The sequence below is a fragment of the Caloenas nicobarica genome, chromosome 12 (assembly GCF_036013445.1).
Source record: "Caloenas nicobarica isolate bCalNic1 chromosome 12, bCalNic1.hap1, whole genome shotgun sequence".
Classification (NCBI taxonomy): Eukaryota; Metazoa; Chordata; class Aves; order Columbiformes; family Columbidae; genus Caloenas; species Caloenas nicobarica.
Genome location: NC_088256.1, coordinates 2066164 through 2087322, shown reverse-complemented (window position 1 = coordinate 2087322; position 21159 = coordinate 2066164). Strand labels below are relative to the sequence as shown.

The 21159-nt window shown below is 52.1% G+C and overlaps 1 protein-coding gene across 1 annotated transcript; it reads right to left on the bottom strand.

Moving 5' to 3' along the window:
* Positions 1 to 11446: 11446 nt before the first annotated feature.
* LOC135993560 (brain-specific homeobox/POU domain protein 3) lies at positions 11447 to 13068 on the bottom strand. The gene is made up of 2 exons (XM_065643502.1): positions 12934 to 13068; positions 11447 to 12352 (listed from the first exon to the last, which is right to left on the bottom strand). Exons 1-2 carry the CDS (start codon positions 13051 to 13053, stop codon positions 11447 to 11449), a joined length of 1026 nt encoding a protein of 341 aa, XP_065499574.1. The 5' UTR covers positions 13054 to 13068.
* Between the last annotated feature and the right edge of the window lie 8091 nt (positions 13069 to 21159).

Genomic DNA, 21159 nt, shown 5'->3' with positions numbered 1-21159 from the left:
GGACCCGGCTTCAGCCTGAGTGGCATGTCTTCACTTGGAGCTGTGCAGAAAGTGCTGGTCGAGAACAGTTGCCCTGGCAGAGCTGGCTGATGCTCAGACCTTCCCAGCCTGCTATCTCCTGCTCCATGCAAGTCAATGTGTCTTGGTCCAGGGTTGTTTGGGGGTGCAAGGTGTGAACCTCATCCTTCTGGGAAAGCGAGACTGTAGAGGAAGGAGACACAGGCACCCAGGACCTTTCCTTCCTCTTTGGAGCTCTTGTCCACTCTGCTTAGAAATAGAGTCAAGCCGTATTTAAAGCAAGCAGGCACGGAAATAAAGCCTGTGTAAGAGTGGCCACCTGAGTGCAGGGTCTGGTCCCTGAGTGCTGGTTTTGATCACAGGTCTGGTTTCCCTGTTCTCTGCAATTTTCCTTACAGTCAGAATAAAGTCCCCTCTTGGGGCTCAGTAAGCCCCCTGTGATCTGCTCGACACCAGAGCATCCTTTCACCTATGGAGTGATGAGAGAAGGACACATCTTGGCATCTTTTGTTTTGAAAGGACTCCAGATCACTTGAGGATTTTAATGAATAAGTGTACCAATTAAGTAGCTTCTCAGGGCTGGTGGAAGCATGATCCATCCCCACCTCTGTGCAAGGGCCACTACATGCATCCAAGCTTCACAGGGCCGAGTAGAATGAGTGCCCACTCCCTCGCTTGGCAGAGGTGGCTCTGAGGAGATAGATGGATGGAGGACTGGTGTCCCAAGAAGGATGGAACAAGTGGCCTGGAGGCCAGTTCTCTTCAGCAGCAGGGGTGTCGCTGCCAGGTTAGCTCAACTCCCTGCATCCACAAGGTGTAGGAGCAGCCAAAGATCAGGCTGCTGGACCAGTCCATGTAGGAGAACAAGGACAACTTGCCTGCCCAGATGTGACCATGCAAAGGCACTGCAAGGTCTACGAGAGCATTGTCCCCTCAGCAGTGTCCTCAGGCACCCTGAAGCACAGCTGTATGGCCATGTGGTGTGTGCATGGGACAAACCCAAGCTCAGGAGACAGCACAACCGGTGTTTCAGACTCTCTGCAGGCCTGGTTTTGAGGTCGCCTTAGTAAACACTTAATCTAGAAGTTTACTGTTGGAAACAATGAAGCTGAGCTATTGAACTGATGTCCACACTCCCATGATTTCAATAACTGCCGGCCATAGGCAGAGGCCACAACGCCCAAGCTTTAATTGAACCTTTGCTCTCAGCAAGGCACAAAGAGCAAGGCCCTACAGAGGGAGCTTTAAGGTTCCCTTAATTTAACCAAAATATCCTGCAGCCCATTTAACAACACATTATGAAGTTTTATCATAAATAATTAACACTGAACTACAATTGACATTATGAAGCATGTGGCTGGCTCAGTTAGTATCTTACAACAACCAGTCATTCACAGGGGGGATGCGCAGCCACCATGGCAAAAATCAGCCACTTCCCCCAGCAAGAGGAGCACTTAATGCAGCTGCTTCTGGTGCAGAGCATAGCAGCTGCTTAACAGCACTCTTCCAAGCAACAAGCAGAGGAAACATTACGTCTGAGCTGGATTGCAGGGTCGATTTGGAGTGGCAGAAGGTCAAGAGCCTTTGGACAGGGCTTGAGGGTCGATGTATGGTGATAAGTTCATAATTGTATCTGAGTCTCTGTCCTCCTCCAGACTGGTGCAGCAGTATTGTTTTGATGGGACATCAGCTCTCTGGTGAAAGGCAAGCCTGCTTTTCTGGTTGCTTGCAGTCACTAACAGCTCCTGGCAACTTCTGCAAGAAGCCAAGTCTGGAGGTCCATGCCCAGGCATTGGGATCCTGCTCACTCCCTCCTCCCAGGGACCAGGCAGTGTTGTGTGCTGGTCCCTGAGCTCCAGAGATAACACATCTCAGGGACAGGCAGAGGGACTCCGAGATACTTGGCTTTCAGCAATGTCAGTACTGCCTGGAACGATCGCTTCAATTTCAAGGTAGCTGAGAACAAAACTTGACTCAGGGCACAACATTTCCCAAGGGAAATCTATGCATCATAAGCTGGTACCATGAATAGACTGACCACTTGTCATGTCTTGTCTCACAACAGAGCTGGGCTCCTCCACAAGCCATGGGGAGCACAAGTCAGCATCTTGATCAGCTTGCCCATCACTCCCTTGCTCCCTTGGCTGGTCCACAGCCCTCAGGGACATGTCCCTGTCTGTCCACCTGCCTTTACACCAGAGGAGACAGCAGCACAAAGGTAACAAGCAAAGGGGCTGCATTTCGTGATGAATTAGTTATGGGCCAGAGAACTGACCCTGTGTCCTGCTGCTCCGGCTGGCTGTACTGCGCAGCTGTTGGGGGCTGTGAACAGTTGTAGAGCAGAAGATTCCCATGGTTTTGGCTACGGAGTGCATCTAGAGCTGATCCATTCCCCCCCAGCCCCCCTCCTTAAGCTGTGTCTTTCAATAAAGACATACAGGCAGCACAGTTAAAAATCTCACTTAGATCTGAACCAAACAGCACAGCCAGGGTAAGAAAAAATCCATGCGAGAACCCGGAGGTAGTCAGCTCTCCCATACACTGGCTGCAGGAGAGATGCATCGTGCTGAAACACTACATAAGAGATGCTGAGTGGAGCCTACAAGGGAGAAACCCAGGCAATGACAATTTGCATCTCCGGGAAGAGTCATCAGAAGCCATTATTCCACGCACGGAAGGCTGTACTGCCACCCCAGCTCACTGCAGGGAGATTTGGGTCTCCAAGGGGAGGGACTGGAGCCTGGGACTCCCTTGGTGAGTCTCCGTTGTTGGGTCGGTCCTGGTTTGAGGACCAGCTTAGGTTCTGCTGCAGGAGGTGGGAGACCAGAGCAGAGACTGGGCTTGTCCAGCATCTGCTCCCTCTGCGCAGGGAGGTGTGAGCAGGTCTGTGCCGAAAGGTCCTTCTGAAGGAAAAAATGGTCCTCACAGCAGGAGAAGTGAAACCCCCCAAATGTGAGTATCCCCCACACCAGGAAGTTTGGGTGGGTTTGCGAGGGAAACACTGCCTCCCCTCTTGGCTCAGCTGCCACAGACCATGACACGACAGGAGCCGTGCTCAGCCTGGGACATGCTGCCACCATTTCCCATGGGATGTGCCTGTCAAGATCCCTGATGTTAGAGCAAGTGGGCTGGACCACATGTGAGAGGGCAGCAAAGGTTTAGATTGGATATTAGGAAAAACAAATTCATGGAAAGGGCTGTCGGGCATTGGAACAGGCTGGCCAGGGCAGTGGTGGAGTCGTCATCCCTGGAAGGGTTTAAAAAATGCATAGATTAGGTTCTTAGGGATGTGGTTTAGAGGTGGACTGTGCAGCATTGGGTTAATGGTTGGACTCGATAATCTTAAAGGTCTTTTCCAACCAAAATGATTCTATTCTATGAGTCTATGATTGAGACTGAGGGTCCTGGATGGGAAAGAGGGAGAAGAGCAGAAAAGATGATGGAGGGGGTGGAGGGAAAAGATGAAGGGGGAAGACAGAAAGTCAAATGGCAGGTATGACAGGGAACAGATTAACTCGTGATGCGACCCAGAGTGAGGAAACAGGCCTCCAAGATTATATTGGCTGATTTTGGTGGCTATATGAAACAACACTCTTGCCCTGAACTTCCACTACCACCAGTGGGACCCTGACCCAGCCCTGCATTCATCTTTGTCAGCAGTGCATGGCTAAAAATGGGACAATGACTTTGTCCTTCCTAATCTAAGGATCCTGAATGCTGTTCTCACTTGGAACCCTAAGATATGGAGCACAAATATTGATCAACAACAGGAAGAACTCTGCGCTGAATCTTGGTGTTAGGAACTGGTTCAAAGTCTGGATAGATCACAAGATCCAGTGGACAAATATGTGCAGTGGATACTCCCCCATTGTATTGCAAGGCCAATAGACATTTCCTCCTTGAGCTGGGTTCTCTGTTTTATGGAAAAAACAAGCATGGCTTTGCTCTACTGCTCAGCCAACAGTAATGTGCAGTGAGGCAGGGAAGCGCTTTCCTGGAGCTGGTGATGAATGAGGCAGAGTTTCTGCTGGCTAGCTTGAGACAAGGGTTGTGGTGTATCATTGCTGATAACACACTCTGCGAAACAAACTCCCTCTGATTCACAGGTAACAACTGGGCAGTCACAAAATAGGAGGTTTCATCTAAACCTGAGGAGAAACTTCTTTACTTTGAGTTTGACAGGCTACCCAGAGAGGTTGTGGAGTCTCCTTCTCTGGAGACACTTAAAACCCACTTGGACACATTCCTGTGCGATCTGCTCTGGGTGAACCTGCTTTAGTGGGGGGTTGAACTAGATGTTCTCCAGAGGTGCCTTCCAACCTCAGCCAGTCTGTGGTTCTGCAATAGCTGAACAAGATTTTGTGCAAACACACATGCTTTTTTGCTTGTGCAAAACAAATACCTTCTTTGCTTAGTATAAATAAAACATCGTTCTTAGTTGACATTTTCGTATTTCTCAGAGAGCTCTTATCTTCCTATAGCTGCTGGAAATGTTGGTGAGATGCTGCAGATGAAATATAGATTTTGTCTCTGATGTCTCCGTCTCCAGGATCCCAAAGTTTCTGAAATCCCCTGTGAGCTTCCTTACTTTCTGATCTACCCAACGATCCAAAGCCAGATCTCACTGCCCTTCCTTAGAGATTATGGCTAAAAATGAAGGACTGTTCCCACAAGACTTCAGTAGGACTGCTGGTAAGCAGAAGGCTGTTCCTGTAGGTGAGTGCTGGTGAGATCAAGACCTCGGTCTTTGCATGGGAAAAGCACCAGATTACAAATTTCTGGAAGTATTTCTTTAACGAAAACAAACAAAACCCCACACCACAAACAACAACCACGAAACCAAAATGAAAACAAACCAAACCAAACCGAACCGAACCAAACCAAACCAAACAAAACCAACCAAAAACAACAACAAAAAAAACAACAACAAAAACCCCCCCCCACTTGTAGATTTGCTAGGATCCCTTATTGACACTGAGATGAGTATGTGGAAGATGGATCTCTATTTTTGCACACTACAGTCAAGTGTTAAAGCTGCTCATACTGCAGACAAGTTGAGCACCCCAATTAATTTTGGTAGCAAGAGGAGGAAACTCAGAATTTGGTCCTGGGAAATGCAGACTGGGAGATATCTCAAGGGTGCATGTCAACCAGCTTTTTCTGTTCCTTTCTGGAGCTCCCACCCTCTTCTGACCAGACCGAGTGGAAAATGGCCCAATTTCTGCAGGGCAGAATGTGATATGAGGAACCAAAAGTCGAGGTCTGTGAATATTCATGTACATCTGAGTGTCAGGCTATAGTAACACAGCCCAGGCTCTCCATCTTAGTTTTTCCCCACACCATGAGCTCTCCCCAGGCTTTCCCCGTGCATTTCCTCAGCCTGTTTAGATGTTTCCTCTTCTCTTCTACTCAGAACAGGTCACCAGCTTTAGCCCTGCCACTATACCCTGACCTGATCCAACAACACAGAAAGACCTTTCCTCACCTGGTACAGCTGAGCTCTGGTGAGAACATACAACAGGGGGACCTGATCCTGCACTCCCCACTCAGCCAAAATCCCCAGCAACTTCCACAAGCTGGGTGGAGGGTTTGGTAGCAGAGAGCAAAGAGCACAGGTGGGAAACGTATGGCTGGACATGGGACTTGTTACTTGTGAAGAGCAACTGACCTGTTGGAGATGGAGATAATTGTCCTGCCTCCTCCCCTACCCTGCAGTCCACCATGGGCTTTGCTCTATGCAACGCCCTGCCCCATTTCCCAACCTCTTTCCAAAGACAGCTAATTGCCGGCCTTCTTTCTGGGTTCCCCCTCAAGCCTGACTGTCCTCCTCTCTGCTCAGGCATCTACGAAGGCTGTAATTACTGCTTTACTCCTTTTTCCCCTGTAGTGGAACAGAGCCTACTTCAAGCACTGGCCTCTTTAAAAATACATCTGCTCTGCAGTGCACTAAAACACATAGAATAATAGAAGAGAGTCCGTCAGCAGGGGCACCCTTTACCTGTACGGCTTTCAAAGGCAGGAATCTTTTAAAGAACATGGAGCATTTTCTCTCCTCCAGACCCAAAGCTGAGTGCAAAGCTGCGACGTGCTGGCAATATTTGAAGGAGGAGGTGCACGTATCCCTCCTCTGTTTTATGGGCTGGTTGCAGTGGCATATGTGCAGTCGGGAGTTATTCCTCTGGGGTCAGGTAATGCCTGTTTGCTGTTGCTGGGGATGGCTGGTGGTGGTGGCCACATCCTTTAAATCTCTGCGTGAGGAGTAGAGCTGCAAGCTCCATGGGTGGAGAGATGGGACCCACTGATGTTCCCCAGACAATCCCGTTATCAACAAACTTCTTTGCCTTGTTTCCCTTCCCAGTGGGGAAACAATTTCCTTGGCCCTGTGATTTGGTGCTGACACAAGAGCTATGCTGGCACCATTTACTGTCAGCCCGCAGTTTGGGAGTTGCAATTGGCCCCTATGCCTGTAAAACAAAGTGGAGCGAAAGGGATCTGGTGCAATGTTACAGCCATACTCCATGCTAAGTTACTCTATTCTAAAACATAAAGGAGGAACAGTGCATCCCCCAAGATTTCTCCAGACACGTCTGCATTTGCCTGGAGTGACGAGACTCAGTTCAGCAGAGCATGGGTAACTTAAATCATATTCCTGTGCACTTTAGTGAGTGGTGGCAGGGGCACACTGGCCTGGATCATTTATCTATACGCTCAAGGGCTTAGATGCCCAAATTCTTGGAGGGTCTTGGCTTTTGTAGCAGAAAAAAAAATATATATGTATATACAAGAGCATGGCATAGAGCTAAACAGCTTGGAAGTAAGCACTGTATTGTAACAGGGTCACACACCAGCTCCTGGGGCTCACTGGGCAGAGCTCCAAGAATCGATGTCTACGAACTTCAGCAGCCCAGAACGGGTGGGCAACTTCCTCAGGAAGATTTTGCAGCACCGGGGCTAGGACTCATCTCTGCTAAGCTACCACATCCCCATTTATACATGTCTCCATCTGAGCAGGTCATTCAGCATCTTTACAGTCTTTAGAGAAAGTAAGATGCCTCTAGAGTACTATTCACCTGCCCTGCTTCAGAAATTGATGTTAGAAGCAGATGAATTGCACTGTAGACTCCTTGGTTCCTCTTCATTGACCACAACGGGAGCCTAGAGGTTTACACTCACCTGTGCACCCCTGCTTTGAAAATCCCAAGTGCCTCTGTAGCAAGGCTCAAATCCCTGCTGAATTAGCTCTGTGTGATGCTTTTGAATTGCCAGGATGAATCATCTCCTGGCTGGAGTACTGGGGGAAGGGAGAAGGCCTGGCCCACCCTATCCGTTCTGCCAGCTTGGAGGTAGATTAGGAACCAAGTCCTCTAGGGTGGCTGTCACCTCCTCATTGAGCTTTGGGCCAGTTTCAATGGTAGGTGAGCAGGTAACCTTAGAGGTGGATCTGCTGCCAAAGTGACAGGTTTGATAAATCTCAAGACTAGCTCATATATCAAACCTCAAATGAAATAAAAAAATGGTGAGAGCTGAATGTCCAGTCCAATCAATATTCCTTTCTTTTAATGCTATTTTGGCTGTAGGGTCATGGTTTGGGGATATCTTTTGCACTCCAGGAACAGGGAGTGTGCATGTGCCCATGTGTGTGTATTTCTTTTCCATTTTCTGAAGCTCTGCCTGCTTTCCTTGTCCAGCGCTTTCCTCCAACACCGGTCTGTGCAAAATGCACTGCAGAGGCTGAATTTGGAGGGGTTTGGGATCCCTTTAGGTATCCAGCCTGAGCCTGAGCACTCAGGGTAAGACCCACATGTGCTGTCCCAGAAGAGGGACGCCCGGGAAGCCCCTCAGCTGCTGGGATGGGCTCCCTCACCACCCTTGCCCACCAACCTTTCCCCAACCATGGCACCTTGGTGAGCAGCAGCAGGAACTGGACACAGAAACCGAGATGCAAGACCAGGGCTGGGACCTGTCGCTAGGCTGTCATGGCCCCTGGACCTTCTACTGGGAAGGACCAGCAGCTTTTCCCAGACCTGTGCCCAGGAGGTGGCTATTCAGGAGCAAGGGCTGGGATGCAAAAGGGGCCCTTCTCGACATCCTCCTGGACCATCTCCTTGGGCCTTCCAGAACCTCTCACCCAACCTGGGCAGAGCGGGCGCTGCTGAAGCAGGAGCAGGAGCAAGGTGAATCCCCAGGCCACCCTCCTGCCCAGTCCCCCATGTGTGATGAGTTCACCCGGCCTCGTCACCGCTCCCGAAGCCACTGGCCCCCCTTCCCAGCCCCCGGAGCCACTGGCCACGGCTCCAGTTGCTCATTGTCTAGGGCTGCCCCATCCTTTGCTCTAGTCCCCAGCCGGATCTCCCCGTCCCTCCTTACCTGCTGGCTGGCAGCACCGTCGGGGGACTGGGGCTTTGCCCCCCGCCCGTGGAAGAGCCCCGGGCGGCCCAGCCCCGCTCCAGCTCCTGAGTCCAGCGCTTTGCATTTGTGCCTGGGAAATACCGACTCGCCTTTTTATGATCGCGGGTGATAAATATTGCATCGCTTGTCTTTGCAAACTTTTTTTTAAAAGCGGAGGCAGAGCGGGCCCTGCGAGACGCTGGCACCGGGCACCGACCCCGGCCCGGTGCAGGGACCCTGCCACCCATCGCTGCACCCCGGGCAGGGCTCGGGGTCTCTGCTTTGAGGAGGGGGCGGCCGGGGGGACGCTGCGAGGCAGGAGTAGCGGCAGACCGGAGTGTGTTATGTCTGCGAGGGAGAGCTGGGGAAAAGCGGGGGGAAGAGCGAAAAGGGCCCTGCTAATGCTGCGCGGAGCTGATTCTCCAAGGCCCCCCCGGGCAGCACTCAGCATCCAGCCTTCATTAAAATTTCATCGCCAGCACTTGGCCAAGGTCTATTTATGAAAATGCGCTTTTCGCTTCATGGAAAAAACAGGAGCGGAGTGAAAGAACAAAGGCGGGCATGGGGTTTGCGAAGAGCCCAGGAATAGAACCGTGCGGTCGCAGATGTGCGGGCTGGGGGGGCCGGGCCGGGTCGCCCCGGAAGGCGCCGCCGCCCGGGACACGGTGCTGGTCCCGGTCCCACGGTGCGGGCAGGGCAGGCAGGGCAGGCAGGGCAGGCAGGGCTCTGCCCATCACCGAAGAACCCGCCCCGCTAGCTCAGGTGAAGCGGCTCCTCCGACAGTTATTTCGGGCTCTGCGCAATTTCCCTCTCTTTTCGGTCTATTTATTTCCCCCCTCCACAGCAAAATCCGCCGATTTGGGAGCGGGTCCGTCTCGCTGCATGGCCCCTGTTGTCGGGGTGCAGCATCGCAACCCCGCTCCCCCCGCACGCCCCGGATCTCTGCGTTTGGCTGTTTTTTTTTCCCCCCGAAGAAGTTATAGAAAAACAAAGCAAACCAAAACCCACTCCTTTTACCCGCACCCACCCACGTTCCCCCGGGACATAGAGGACAGCACGTGGAACTGCCCCCCCTCCACGCACACCCGCTGCCGAGCAGCTTAAATTTGTTTCGGAAGAGATTTCGATGCGAGCGACTGTGGGAGATGAAACTCAAGGGTGAGCTGAGCCGGGAGTTAAAATATCCCGTCTCAGCCGTCTCGAGTGGCAGCTCGGTCAGGGCCGGGGAAGTGGCAGAGGCTGCCTGGAGACACACCCCCGGGGAAGGCGGAGTGGGGTGCGAGGGGCACAGCCCGTCCCCGCAGTCGTTTGCGGGAGAGCCCGGGCGCTGCGGCTGCGCTCCCCCCGAGCCCGGCCAACGAATTTAGCCCCTGAGAGCACGGTCCGGGCTTCAAAGCAAAACCCACTCCGGGTCCGACACGTGTGGCGTCAAAATACACAGAGTTTGGTTTAGTCCCGGGCGGGGAAAGGGAGAACCCCCCCCCACCCCAACCTGCTGCTCCATACCCTGCTTGAACCGCCGATGTGGCCGAAACACGGTTGCGTTCGCTCGGGGCGAACCTCCCGCTCCGTCCCGGGTGCGGAAGAGCAGCTCTGGCCCGAGTTTCGTTGCCTTTAGTTGAATTTCGTTTCTTTCCCCACGGAAGAGAAAGGGCCGAGCCCCCCACCCCGACGGGAACCGGCGGAGATGGGCTGGAGCCGCCCCGGGAAGGGAGTCTCCGGGCCGGAGGGGTCCCCGGAGCCGTGCCCGGCGGCCCCAGTAACTGCAGGAGGCAGGAGGGTGAGGTAAAACGTGCATGATTTATTTTTGAAATGCTGCAGCGTACACAGACACCAAATTTCGTTCAGCACACACACAGCGAAACGAAATATCGTTTAATTTAAAAAAAAAAAAAAAAAGGAAACGAAGGTAAATTTCTCTATTAAATATGCAAAGCAAAAAAATAATTAAAAAAAAAAAAAGTATTCTTGCCTTAGAAAGTGCAGAGTTCACTATTTGCAAAGGCGGCTGCCCCCGCGGAGGGCTGGAGCCAGGATGCTCGGGCATCCCCGCGGCCCCAGGCCGGTCCCGCCGCTCCTGTGAGCCCGAATGACATGATTGTCGAAGCGTAGGATTTTTTACAGTGAAATAATACGGATAGCCAACAGTTGGAGTGAAACCGAAGCAAATTAAATCTCCATTTTCCCCGAACAAACCGCAACTCCAGGGACGCGCCAATTTTTTTCTTTCCTTTTTTAAATTATTTTCTTTTTTTAAAAATTATTTTCTCCTTTTTTTTTTAAATTCACTTTTTTTCTTTTTTCTTTTTTTTTTCCCTTTTTTTGATTTAGCCGATGAGGTAGAAACAGAAAGGTTATTGCAAAAATGCGATGGGTTTGCTGGGGACAGAGGACAGCGAACGAAACCATGCAAGTGCGTGTGTGTGCATGTGTGTGCATGGGGACCCTGGCAGCGAGCGCGGGGAGAACAGACCAGCACCTCTGTATTTACAGCCATCCAGGGCAGCTTCGAGCTGGCTTTCTTTCTTGTTTGTTTAATTTTTGTTGCTTTTTTTTTTTTTAATTTTTTGAGAGAAGAGGATCAGGTACCAAGGAGAGAGTGGTGCCACAGCCCCCACCTGCCCAACCAAGCTGGGAAGGGTGAGGGGCTGCAACAAAGACCTGCCAGGCTCTTGCTGCCGCTGCCCTGATTCTGGGCACCCCGCAACCCCCCCTCGGCCTTTCATTTTGTCTTTTCATTTTTCTCCATCTTTTTTTCCAGTTTTATCTACAAAAGCAGTCTGTATCAGTCATAACAGCAGGGCCACTTTGCCCGTGGGTGAGGAGCAGGCACCAAACTGCTTGCTTCATTTTGGGCGGGTTTCCCCTTTTTAGGTTTCTTTTTCTTTTTTTTTTCTTTCCAATTTTTTTTTTTTTAAAACACACACAAAAAAAGCCAACAACCCCAAACCCTGTCCATTTCGGAGGGGCCTGGGGACAGGACTGTGGCAGGTTGGCTGGGGGAACAGGCACTCCCCCCACTGCCCTCCCAGCTCCTTCTTCAGTAGGTGGCAGAAAATTTCATCCTTTTCTGCTTCTGTCTCTGATTGCAAAACCAGACCCGCACCACGTTCTTCTTCAAGTCTAACTTCTCAGCGATGGCAGCGATTTTCTCTGAGGAAGGCCGCGGCTGCACGGCAAAATAAGCCTCCAGCGACCGCTTTTCAGGGGCAGCGATGGAGGTGCGCTTGCGTTTCTTGTCACCGCCTGTGTAGATCTCTGGTTTGGTCATTTTCTCCCTCTGAGCCCTCTCGGCCTCCTCCAGCCACGCTTCTAGGATGGGCTTGAGGGCCACCATGTTGTTGTGGGACAAGGTGAGGGACTCAAACCTGCAGATTGTGCTTTGGCTAAGGCAGCCCACCCCCGGGATCTTCAAGTTGGCCAACGCAGAGCCCACATCTGCCTGGGTCACCCCCAGCTTGATCCTCCGCTGCTTGAACCGCTCGGCGAAGGACTCCAGCTCCCGGGGGTCCGTCTCCGTCTCGGGGCCGGAGATGACAGCGTGGGAAGCGAGGCCATGGGGGTGGGACATGTTCATAGGCTGGGAGTGGTGGGCCATGTGGTTGATGGTCGACATGTGGGAGTGAGGGTGTGAAGGTGTGGAGCCCACGTCTGGGCCTGGCACCCCTCCGAGAGGGAGGGCAGAGTTGAGGTGGTCCAGCAGCTCGCCATCCAGGCCCTGGGAGGGCTGGTGGTGGTGGTGGTGGGGATGGTGAGTGGTCAGCACGGACGGGTGGTGCAGGTGGACGGAGGATGAGGTAGGAGTGCAGGACACGCTGCTCATGGTGTGGTAGGTGGCATCTGGCTTGAAGGGGTGGGTTTTCTGCGATACTATATCCACAGCGGCCAGAGCCTCAGCACCCCGCAGCAAGGTCTCATCAAAGCCCGCAAAAATGTTACCCTGGATCTGGATGGGGCCGGGGGGAAGGGGGCGGGGGGGGATAGAAGTGGGAGCAAAAACAAACCAGAAAAGTGGAAGAAGAGGATTAAAAGGAAGGCAGTGTTACGGAGATTCCACTCTGCCCCTCCAGCAGTGCTTGGGACAGGTAAGATGAACAGAGATCAACCCGCCCCCCTCTCCCCCTGAATAAAAGGACCAGGAGCAGCGTGTCAGACCCTGGGCACCCACCCGTCCCCCCGGGGCCACCTTCTCAAAAAAGAGAGCAGCCGCAGCAGCGAAGGGAGCCGGCGGGAGTCCCGCAGAGCCCCTGCTCCGCCGGCTGGCACCGCCGGGTCGGACAGGACGGCTGCTCCCCCCCAGCCAGGGACGGGGCCCCCGGTTCTTCCCCGCCTTCCCTCTCCCAGCTCCGAGCACCCTCGGTGACAGGGACAGCCCCCAGCCCGCCGGACCGACCGCGCTGCAGGAGGGATGTGACCTCCCAAAACCCCAAACCCAGACAGAAGGTAAGTTGGGGAGAGCGCAGGGCAGGGTGGACCCCCGAAACCCATGCCGGGGGGAGCGCGGAGCCCCGCCGAGGTGCGGCTTACCTGGGGGGCGGGCAGGCAGGCTCTGCGGATGGCTTCGGAGCTGGTGTGCAGGTGGGGGTACTTGGGCTCGTGCAGGATGGGGTGCATGCTGAACGCCTGCTTGCTGTTCATGGACATCATGGTGGGAAGAGGAACAGGGCAGGGGCGCTCCGGGCAGCCCGGCTCCGGGGGCGCGGTATTGTCTGTTTCCACCGCCCGGTATCAATGGCATTATAGCCCGGCCCCCCCGCCCCCCCGCCCGCTCATTGGACGAGTCTCGGGAGGAACCTCCCATCGCCCGCCCCCGGGCAGTGAGCTCACCCCCCCTCTCTGATTGTATCCCCCCAAACTGGGGCTCGCCCCCCCGCCCCCTGCCCCGGTACTTCGCAGCCCCGGGGTCCCCACCGCTGCGCCGCTCTACCGGTCCCCCCTTCCCGTCGCGGGGATGCGGGGGGGATCGCTCCGGGCTCCCTGCAGCTCGCAGCGGCGGCGGGGGGAGGCGAGCGGTGCCGGGCCGGTGCTGCGGCCGCCGGGCCCCTCTCCTGCCCCGGGCCGCCGCCGTCGAGCAGCCCCGCGGCTCGGCACGGAACGGTACGGCCCGGCCACGGCCGGTGATGCTCCCCGGCTGCATTCTCCTGCCCGGTTCTGCCCGCCCTGCCGAGCCCCTGCCCGGCTCCTCTCCAGCCCTCCCCGGTCCCTGCCCGCCCCCCCGGCTCTGCCCAGCTCCCTGTCGGGTCCCTGACTTTGCACCGGGAGAATTCGCGGAGCAGAGCAGATCCGAGCCCGGCTGTGAGCAGAAGCCTTCCCGACTGCCCCTTCTCGCTTTCCGAAGGTAAAAAGTTCCTTGGGTTAAAAACCGTAAGAACAACGAAATAAGAAGTTTCACCCACTTATTTTTTTTTTTTTTTTTTTTACCTGTTCCAACGAAGATACCTGGCTTGAATACCCAAATCCTCCTGCCCGTGCAGTGTCTGTCTGTCTGTCTGTCTGCAACCGCTCCAGCCTGACAGTCTTTCTGCCTCTGCTCTTACCCACCCATATGAATTTTCACGCAGTTCACTGCCCATGGAGTTTCCTTCCCTCTCCTCCCTGCCGGCCACCGAACCAGATCCTGCCACTAGAAGTAAAATAAAATAATAAAATAAAATAAATAAAATAAAGTAATAAAATAATAAAACAAATAAAATAAAATTTAAAAAATAAAAAAATAAATTAAATTAAATTAAATTAAATTAAATTAAATTAAATTAAATTAAATTAAATTAAATTAAAATAAAATAAAATAAAATAAAATAGTGTGGAGGTGGAGTTTGGTGGTTGCATACTGGACTTCACAGCCCCCCAGCTGCTCTCACTGTCCCAAGTCCTGCCAAAAGGCAGGTGAGAAGTGTGACAGGCAGCAGCACTGTCAGCCCAGAGCAGGGGGGCTGATGGAAGGGGAACCCCAGCACCTGCTGGAGAGGGGGGAGACGACCATGGGGTTGATGGAGGACAGGAGGGTGCTTGGTCATGCTCAGAGCAAATGCCTTCTCAAGGGAACAGTGTGTATTTATCCAGCTCAGAAAACCCAGTCTCAGCAATGAGTGTAAGGACAATTTTACATGGTGCAGGTGTTTCAGGAGAAAGGGTTAGTATACATTTTCTTGGCCACTCTCCCACTCACCCTCTTCTCTACAGAGCCTGCACACAGCATCCTCTGAGATGTCCCTTCTCATGGGGACACCTTGGGCCAAACAGAGTCAACGAGTGTCACAAGGAAAGGAAAATTCTGACCTAAACGCAGTGTTACCTGAGGGGCTGAAGTGGCCCCCAAAAGATGATTCTTTGGGTCTGGACATGCATGAGAAAAGCTCATATCCAGTTACAGGAGACCATCACCAGGCGCGTTGCTGCCTAGATTCAGGCACAGCCACCAAGCAATGATGCTTCTGCAGAGAGAAGGTCCATAAATTAGACCCTTGTAGCACATTGCTGGCACAGAGGGGCGGAAGAGAGGCCACAGGGGGATGAATCCTGACTCTGGAGTAGTCTGCCTGGGGGAAGAACTGCATCAGCACGATGATGCTGCCAGGAAAGCCCTGTCCTGTGTGGCCTGAGAGATGGGAGAGGGTCTATGGCAGTCCCTACAAGCCATGGTCCAGACAGACCTTCCTGTTCATTGAAGTGTCCTACATGTGCCAGAGGCCACCAGGCCCAGCAGTGTGGCCTGCCAACGTGCCGACGCTCTGCCTATCCGCAGGCAAGAGCAGGCAGGAGCTCTGAAGCCTCTTCCCCTTCTGCTTTCTCTCAGCGCAGCTCTCTGAGTCATGGTCTCCCCTCTGCTGCTTGTGGAGAGATTACAGCATCAGGTGATGGGCAGAGCAGAGCAGCTGCCAGAGAGGTTCCCTGGAAGCTTTCTGTACATGGAGACTCAGGGAGAATTATTGCAAAGGGGAATTGACCCCCCTGGGTGCTTTGCAGTGGGCCCAGGCACTTTCTTTCCCCTGCAGCTTACAGCTCCTGGATTTGTTAAGTCTCTTGTGACATCCAGAAGCTTTTGTCAGGGTATTTCATCATTCCTTTTTCTCGGCTCTTCTTGGAAACCTCTCTGTCTTCTTTTTCCTCACTCTCTGCATTTCAGCAGCTCAGAGAAGGAAGGTTGGAGAGAGCAGTTCAGTCCCTAACCCTGGGTTTAACCATGCTGAAGGAAGCAAGCCTTGTCTCAGGCTGCATTTTGCTGCAAGGAACCGACTCCAGACTCTGGCCCAGAATGTGCCCAGGAAGTTGAGGACTGGGAACAGACCTGGGCATGTTCCTCTTCTGCACATCACTCAAAGAGTCAGCTGGAGAAGTCAGATGAGAGTCTCCTCTTTAAGGGACTCAGTACCTGGTTTTACACACCTCCAGGAAGCTCAGGACCTCCATGAACTCAGACCCCAAGGACAGCACAAAGCTAGTGAGCTCAGCAGGAAGCATAGAAATACATTTTCCTGTGCATTAAGCCATTTCTCTTCTCATTTTCTACACTTGCGACCACTGAAACAATTGCTGGAGCAGTGGAACCACTGTCCCAGGCCAGCCCAAAGACTCGGCTAGCCTTGGATGTTCATCTAGGAAAGACAGATAAGAACGAGATGGTGTTCCCTTCCTTTCTTTCCCCTGTTCAGCAGACCTCTTCTCCAAACAGCCGAGCCTCCACCCTTTGAGTGTCTCTTCATCACACCCCTGAGCACCTTGCCCTAGATTTTTCTTTATCTTGGCAATGAATGTTTTGAGCAAGAGATACTCAGTGTAGGATTCCCAAGCACATCTCTGCACACACTAGCAGTGACAGATACGTGCAACACAGGTAGGGACACAGTGGGGCACCACGGTGACAGCAGGAACCCAATCCCAGCTCTGTTCCATCGATGAATCTGTCCTCCTACCAGCTCCTGCATGGATTCGTGGGCTGACCCCAGCAGGGAAAAGAGCAGGTGCCCTACATATGAACTGTCCCAAAGCCTCTCAGTATGTTCAGGTGTTACCAGGTTCCTCCTGGCTTGGGAAACAGAGGCATCTTACAACCAGGATGTGCAAACACATAGCAAAGCACCAAATAAGAAGGTAATTTTCTACAGCAGGAATAATAACTAACATCTAAACTACTTTCACAGCAGCTGTGTACTGGTTGTTTCTTTAGCCCTTTGCACTTCTGAATCTTTATAATCTACTTTGCAAGGAACGGCCCAGACTTTCAGGTGATTGCTAATGCTCAGCTATGGCTTTCTTGAGTAAGGTGGGGCAGCTTCCAACACTCATTGTAGTCTCCTCATGTATATACTAGATTTAACCCCTGATCCCTCCATAGATGCAACAGTCCAGATTTCCCTCTCTTATCCATCTGTAACAGTAACTCCTGCGAAGCAGGAGGTATTTCACCAGAATAAGGATAAAAGAGAGGAGAGTCAGGATCGATCCTATTGAGACCAGATAAAAACACTGAATAAAGAGCCTTATGACCTGAATTCTTTGGAAACAAACTCCTTCAGGGGGGAGGCCACCTTCCAGGCCAAGAGCTGGCACCCCAGCCTGATTGGTGGCTTTGGGAATCCTTTCTGAGATAAATCCCTACACAGAAATGAAAAGCCAGAAAGCTCTTTGACTTATCGTTGCTCTCTGTGATGGTCAGATGTGGTGATTATCTGCTGTGGCATGAAAAATTGGCAAAAGGGGCCAGGGATATTGTGGATATTGTGGCTGTCACGACATCTACATCAGATGCTCTCATTTGTCATTCCCACTGGAAACTAATCTTGGAGACTCTCACCAGCAACGTCTATGTTCAAGAAACTCCATCTGTCTGTTGCCTTTTGAAGATGACCCGTAGTTTCTCTGTCTGGCTTCCTGTCTCTAACCAATGAAATCTTGCAGCACCCTGCCTAATCCCTACGTTTTTCAATCAAATGACAACTCAGTGCAGACTTTTTAGAGGATTGTCCTGCCTGCCATGTGGTTTGGTGCCTCAGGCAGTTGCCTCCAGACTCCAGCTGTTTTTATTACCTAAGTGGGTTTGATTGCTCCTTCATTTGTGCCTGAATGAGAGCCCTTGGCACCCTCGTGGGCTTTAATGGGGTCTGTGTGTTCTAGCTACCAATTAAACCTGCTGGCAGCGATTAACAGCTTCCAAACGTAACACTAACACAGAGCAGAGGCAACACGGCTTTCCAGGTTTCCAGGAGAGGATCGGGTGGAAAAGGGACACGACTTTCTGCAGGGCGATGTAGCAGAGGGGCCCTTCCCAAGTGGACAGCTGTGTTGGCTGGAAATGGCCCTGTCCCCAGGTGATCGCTGCCACTTTCTTCTCATCAGTGGAACGCCGGCTCGGCTGTCCCAGGCTCAGTCTGTGCCAGCTCAGACACATTTTCCAGCAGCAGGCAGGTAAAGGTGACGATGCTGATGGGCAGCCCAGGGTGGGTGCCACCCCAAAGCGTGAGTAGAGACATTAGGGGACAGCTGCCCACCTGTATGGATGGACTGGCAGGACCACTCCTGGAAAATGATGTGTGGGGTGTTGTAGAGATCAGGAGAACAGTGCATGGAGGGTGACCCCCCACCAGGTCAGTGTGACAGGAAAGGAGAACCTTCTCCCCTGCTCCCCTTTCCTTGTGGTCCTTCCCAGGAACTGAGCAGGTGGAAGTAGCCAAAACCAGTGAATTTCTAGCGCACTGGAAATTTTAGACTTATACTTCATTTCAGCCCCAAATAGCCAACAGTTCTCACTACCCCCAGGTGTCCTGGTCCCTGCCTGTGGCTCTGCCCAGCCTCTGGCAGCATCCTCACTGTCCCAGGGCCACCGGCTCTGTTAGCCCATCTCCTCTGCCCCGCTTGGCAGCTTGACAGCTCTGACACAACCCGCCGCCATCTGTGGAAACCCTGGGGAGGGTCCATCCATCAAAATTAAGATGTTTGGGGATTAAATGCTTCAATCTCATTGGCATTTACATTTTCTGATGAAAATTTGCTTTGTCAGAAAATGTATAAGTGGCCCTACCTGCCAGAGGTCCGTACACTGTGATCGGGTGATGGTTTAAATCACCTGTTTGAGTGCAGGAACGGAAAATCAAGCCCCAAGTGCTTTTTGACAGATGCACTAAACTCTATAAGCTGTGTGTTTTCTGAGAGAGGCTCATGGCGTTGAGGAGAACATTTCTCCTGCACAGGGTACTTCTGCTGATTTAAACTTGATGTGAGATCAAAAACACAACCACGACACACTGAAGTGATACCCCGTGCTACTCTGTGCAAATAGTGGTGTCACAGAAGACTCAACGGTGTCTGAACTCCGTGCTGGAATTAGCAAATGACATCAAGTCATGGTTCAAAATACTATGCTTTCAAAATGCCTCTTTTTCTGGAGGCTGTGAGAGGAGTACAGAAATAGCTCCTGATGACGACGAGAGCAGTTTCTTAGCCTGAATACCACAAGTGTATATTAATGCACAGGTCTAGCACTCTAGGTGTAAGAGAAAGACTGTCCGCGCAGGCCAGTGCTGCAAGCCAGCTTGTAAAAATCCTTATTAAAACCCCGCTGAGCCTAATCGTGAAAGATAGCTTTTAATTAAAAAATGCAAGCATTCAGCCAACTTTTATAGGAGATTGCTACGACCCCAGGAGATGCCAACCAGCAATAGACTAAACTCCTTCCGGAGGGAAGGATTTTTCCCATCCCTTGTTAGCTGGCAGGGAACATCTCGGATTGTTTTAAATGGGCAACTTCACAAGTTTCCTGAGTGTGGTTTCTTCCATTAGGAAATGGGAATCTTTTAACAGCTCACCCAGGCAGCAAAATTCCTTCACTCCATCTATTGCATTGGGAGCCCGGAGTCCATGCTGCTCAACTCCATGGAGCAGGAGAGAGAGCAAGAGAAAAGAAAATCCAGATGGGGCAAAGTGTAGCTCGACTTTTTAATACTAAATTATTTACAGTAAGTAAAATCGTGTGTGTCAATTGTGAAAAGAGTCCAATTTGTTTGATTTACATTGCAGGGGGGTGCCCTAGGGTAGGGGGTGTTTAACTATCTCCTCTAATGTAATTGCCTATGGCAGCCCGTTAAATATTTGATAGGCTGCCTGAGCAAAGTAAGGAACTTCGTCTGATACGCTCCTGCAACCCTTTCAGTGTATCAGATGTATTTGCAGCCAGAGAGTACCTGAGCCCTTTCTATTGTGTAACTGGTGCTGAGCATGCTTGTTTTAAGCCCATGCGGACTGCAAAGGGCATGTGTTACCCCACTTTAGGGTGTGCTTGTGTTCTGTGGGAATGTGTACTTTCCACTAGAAAACAGGGGCTCTTCCCCTGTACCAACAGACTTATTTTACATAAGAAGCCCAAGTTTCTCCTCCTGTGCCTTGAAGGGAGCATTTTCCTGAGATTTCCAGCAGGAAAAGCAGTTTTTGCTATCGGCAAGGCTGTTCTCGTGGCTCGGAGGTGTTGGCCCCGGGGCAGCTCCCTGTCCTGGATCACGGTGGCTGTGCAAAGGTGCCCTTCAGGTGCAGGATGCTCTGGCCTTGTCTCAAACCTTGGCTACAGGATAGTGAGCGGGATGGGGATACAGGGGAGGTGGGCAGGACAGCACAGGGGCCTGAGGGTGCCAGCAGCAGAGATGGACTGCAAAAAATTCAAGGGTCCCAGCTTGTACAGTCCAGCCCCAAACTAGCCTCTTACAGCTTTTACAGTACTATCATGCCAGGTGGACAAACTGAATGACCTGAGTATGAGGTGGGTGCAGAGAGGTGAAAAAGGTCTTACGCCTGGCCCGTACGCTTCTCCTTGACTGTCCTCCATGGGACATACTGTGTCCCTCCTCCCCACTGCACCTCGCTGGTCTCTTCTTGCAGCAGTGCAGCCCAGCCTGAAAACTGGTCAGAAGAGCAGTGTTTGACGCTGCACGGCTCCTGGCTGTTTCCACTCCAGCTTTTGCCAGTGGCAGGTCTGTTCCCCGGAAGACAACAATCCCTTAGCCCAGGCAAAGAGAACAGCAAAGCGCTTGAGTAATCTGCCCCTGGGAGATGCACAGCTGCTTACAAAGTCTGTTTACTGGCTTGGGGATCTACCCCAGCTCACGCTGTTTCCTCTGCACAATTCAGCAGCTCAGTTTGGTTGGAAAACTAAGGGGAAAGACGCACAAATCTTCCTTGGTTGTAAGGGGACCTCTCTTTTAAGGGCCTCCGCTGTCGCAGAGTTTAGTGGTCACTGGAGGATGCTGATGAAGAAGAGAGGTGATTGACCTCCTTCAGCAAAGAAGAAAGAGCTCCCAGAAGACAGTCTGCAATGGCTGCCATGACTGTTGTGTTGCAAAAGGAGGAGGGAAAGTTGAATTCATAAACTCTGCCCCATTGGACTTTCTTCCACAAGGAATGAAGCACTTTTTCTCCTTCCTCTCCCAGCTGGGAGGAAACCCCAGGTCCCTGCTTTGACCAACTGTGATAGAGACTGTCCAAGCCCACCCTAGCACCAGCAGCTGCCTTGACGAGCAAAGGATTAACCGCCTCCACATCCCACCTGGAAGGTCAGACCTTTCAAGGGACAGCGCTGCCCCCAAGACCTCAAACACCTCTGGCACGGGGACAAGGTTTTGCTGCTTAGATGAGGCTGGGGGAAAGCCCCTCCTCCTCTCTGGTCAACCTTGCCAGTCCCTAGGAATTCCTAGAGGGTAGGAAATATCACATCACCCGCCTGGGATGGTAAATATTTAACAAGGGGAACACCCCCTTCCTTTCTCTCTC

What these genes read in the sequence shown, in the direction of transcription:
- LOC135993560 (XM_065643502.1), bottom strand. Translation starts at nt 13,053, where the DNA reads ATGATGTCCATGAACAGCAAGCAGGCGTTCAGCATGCACCCCATCCTG. An exon ending in CCTGCCTGCCCGCCCCCCAG is followed by an intron (nt 12,353 to 12,933) that starts GTAAGCCGCACC and finishes GGCCCCATCCAG; the next exon opens with ATCCAGGGTAACATTTTTGC.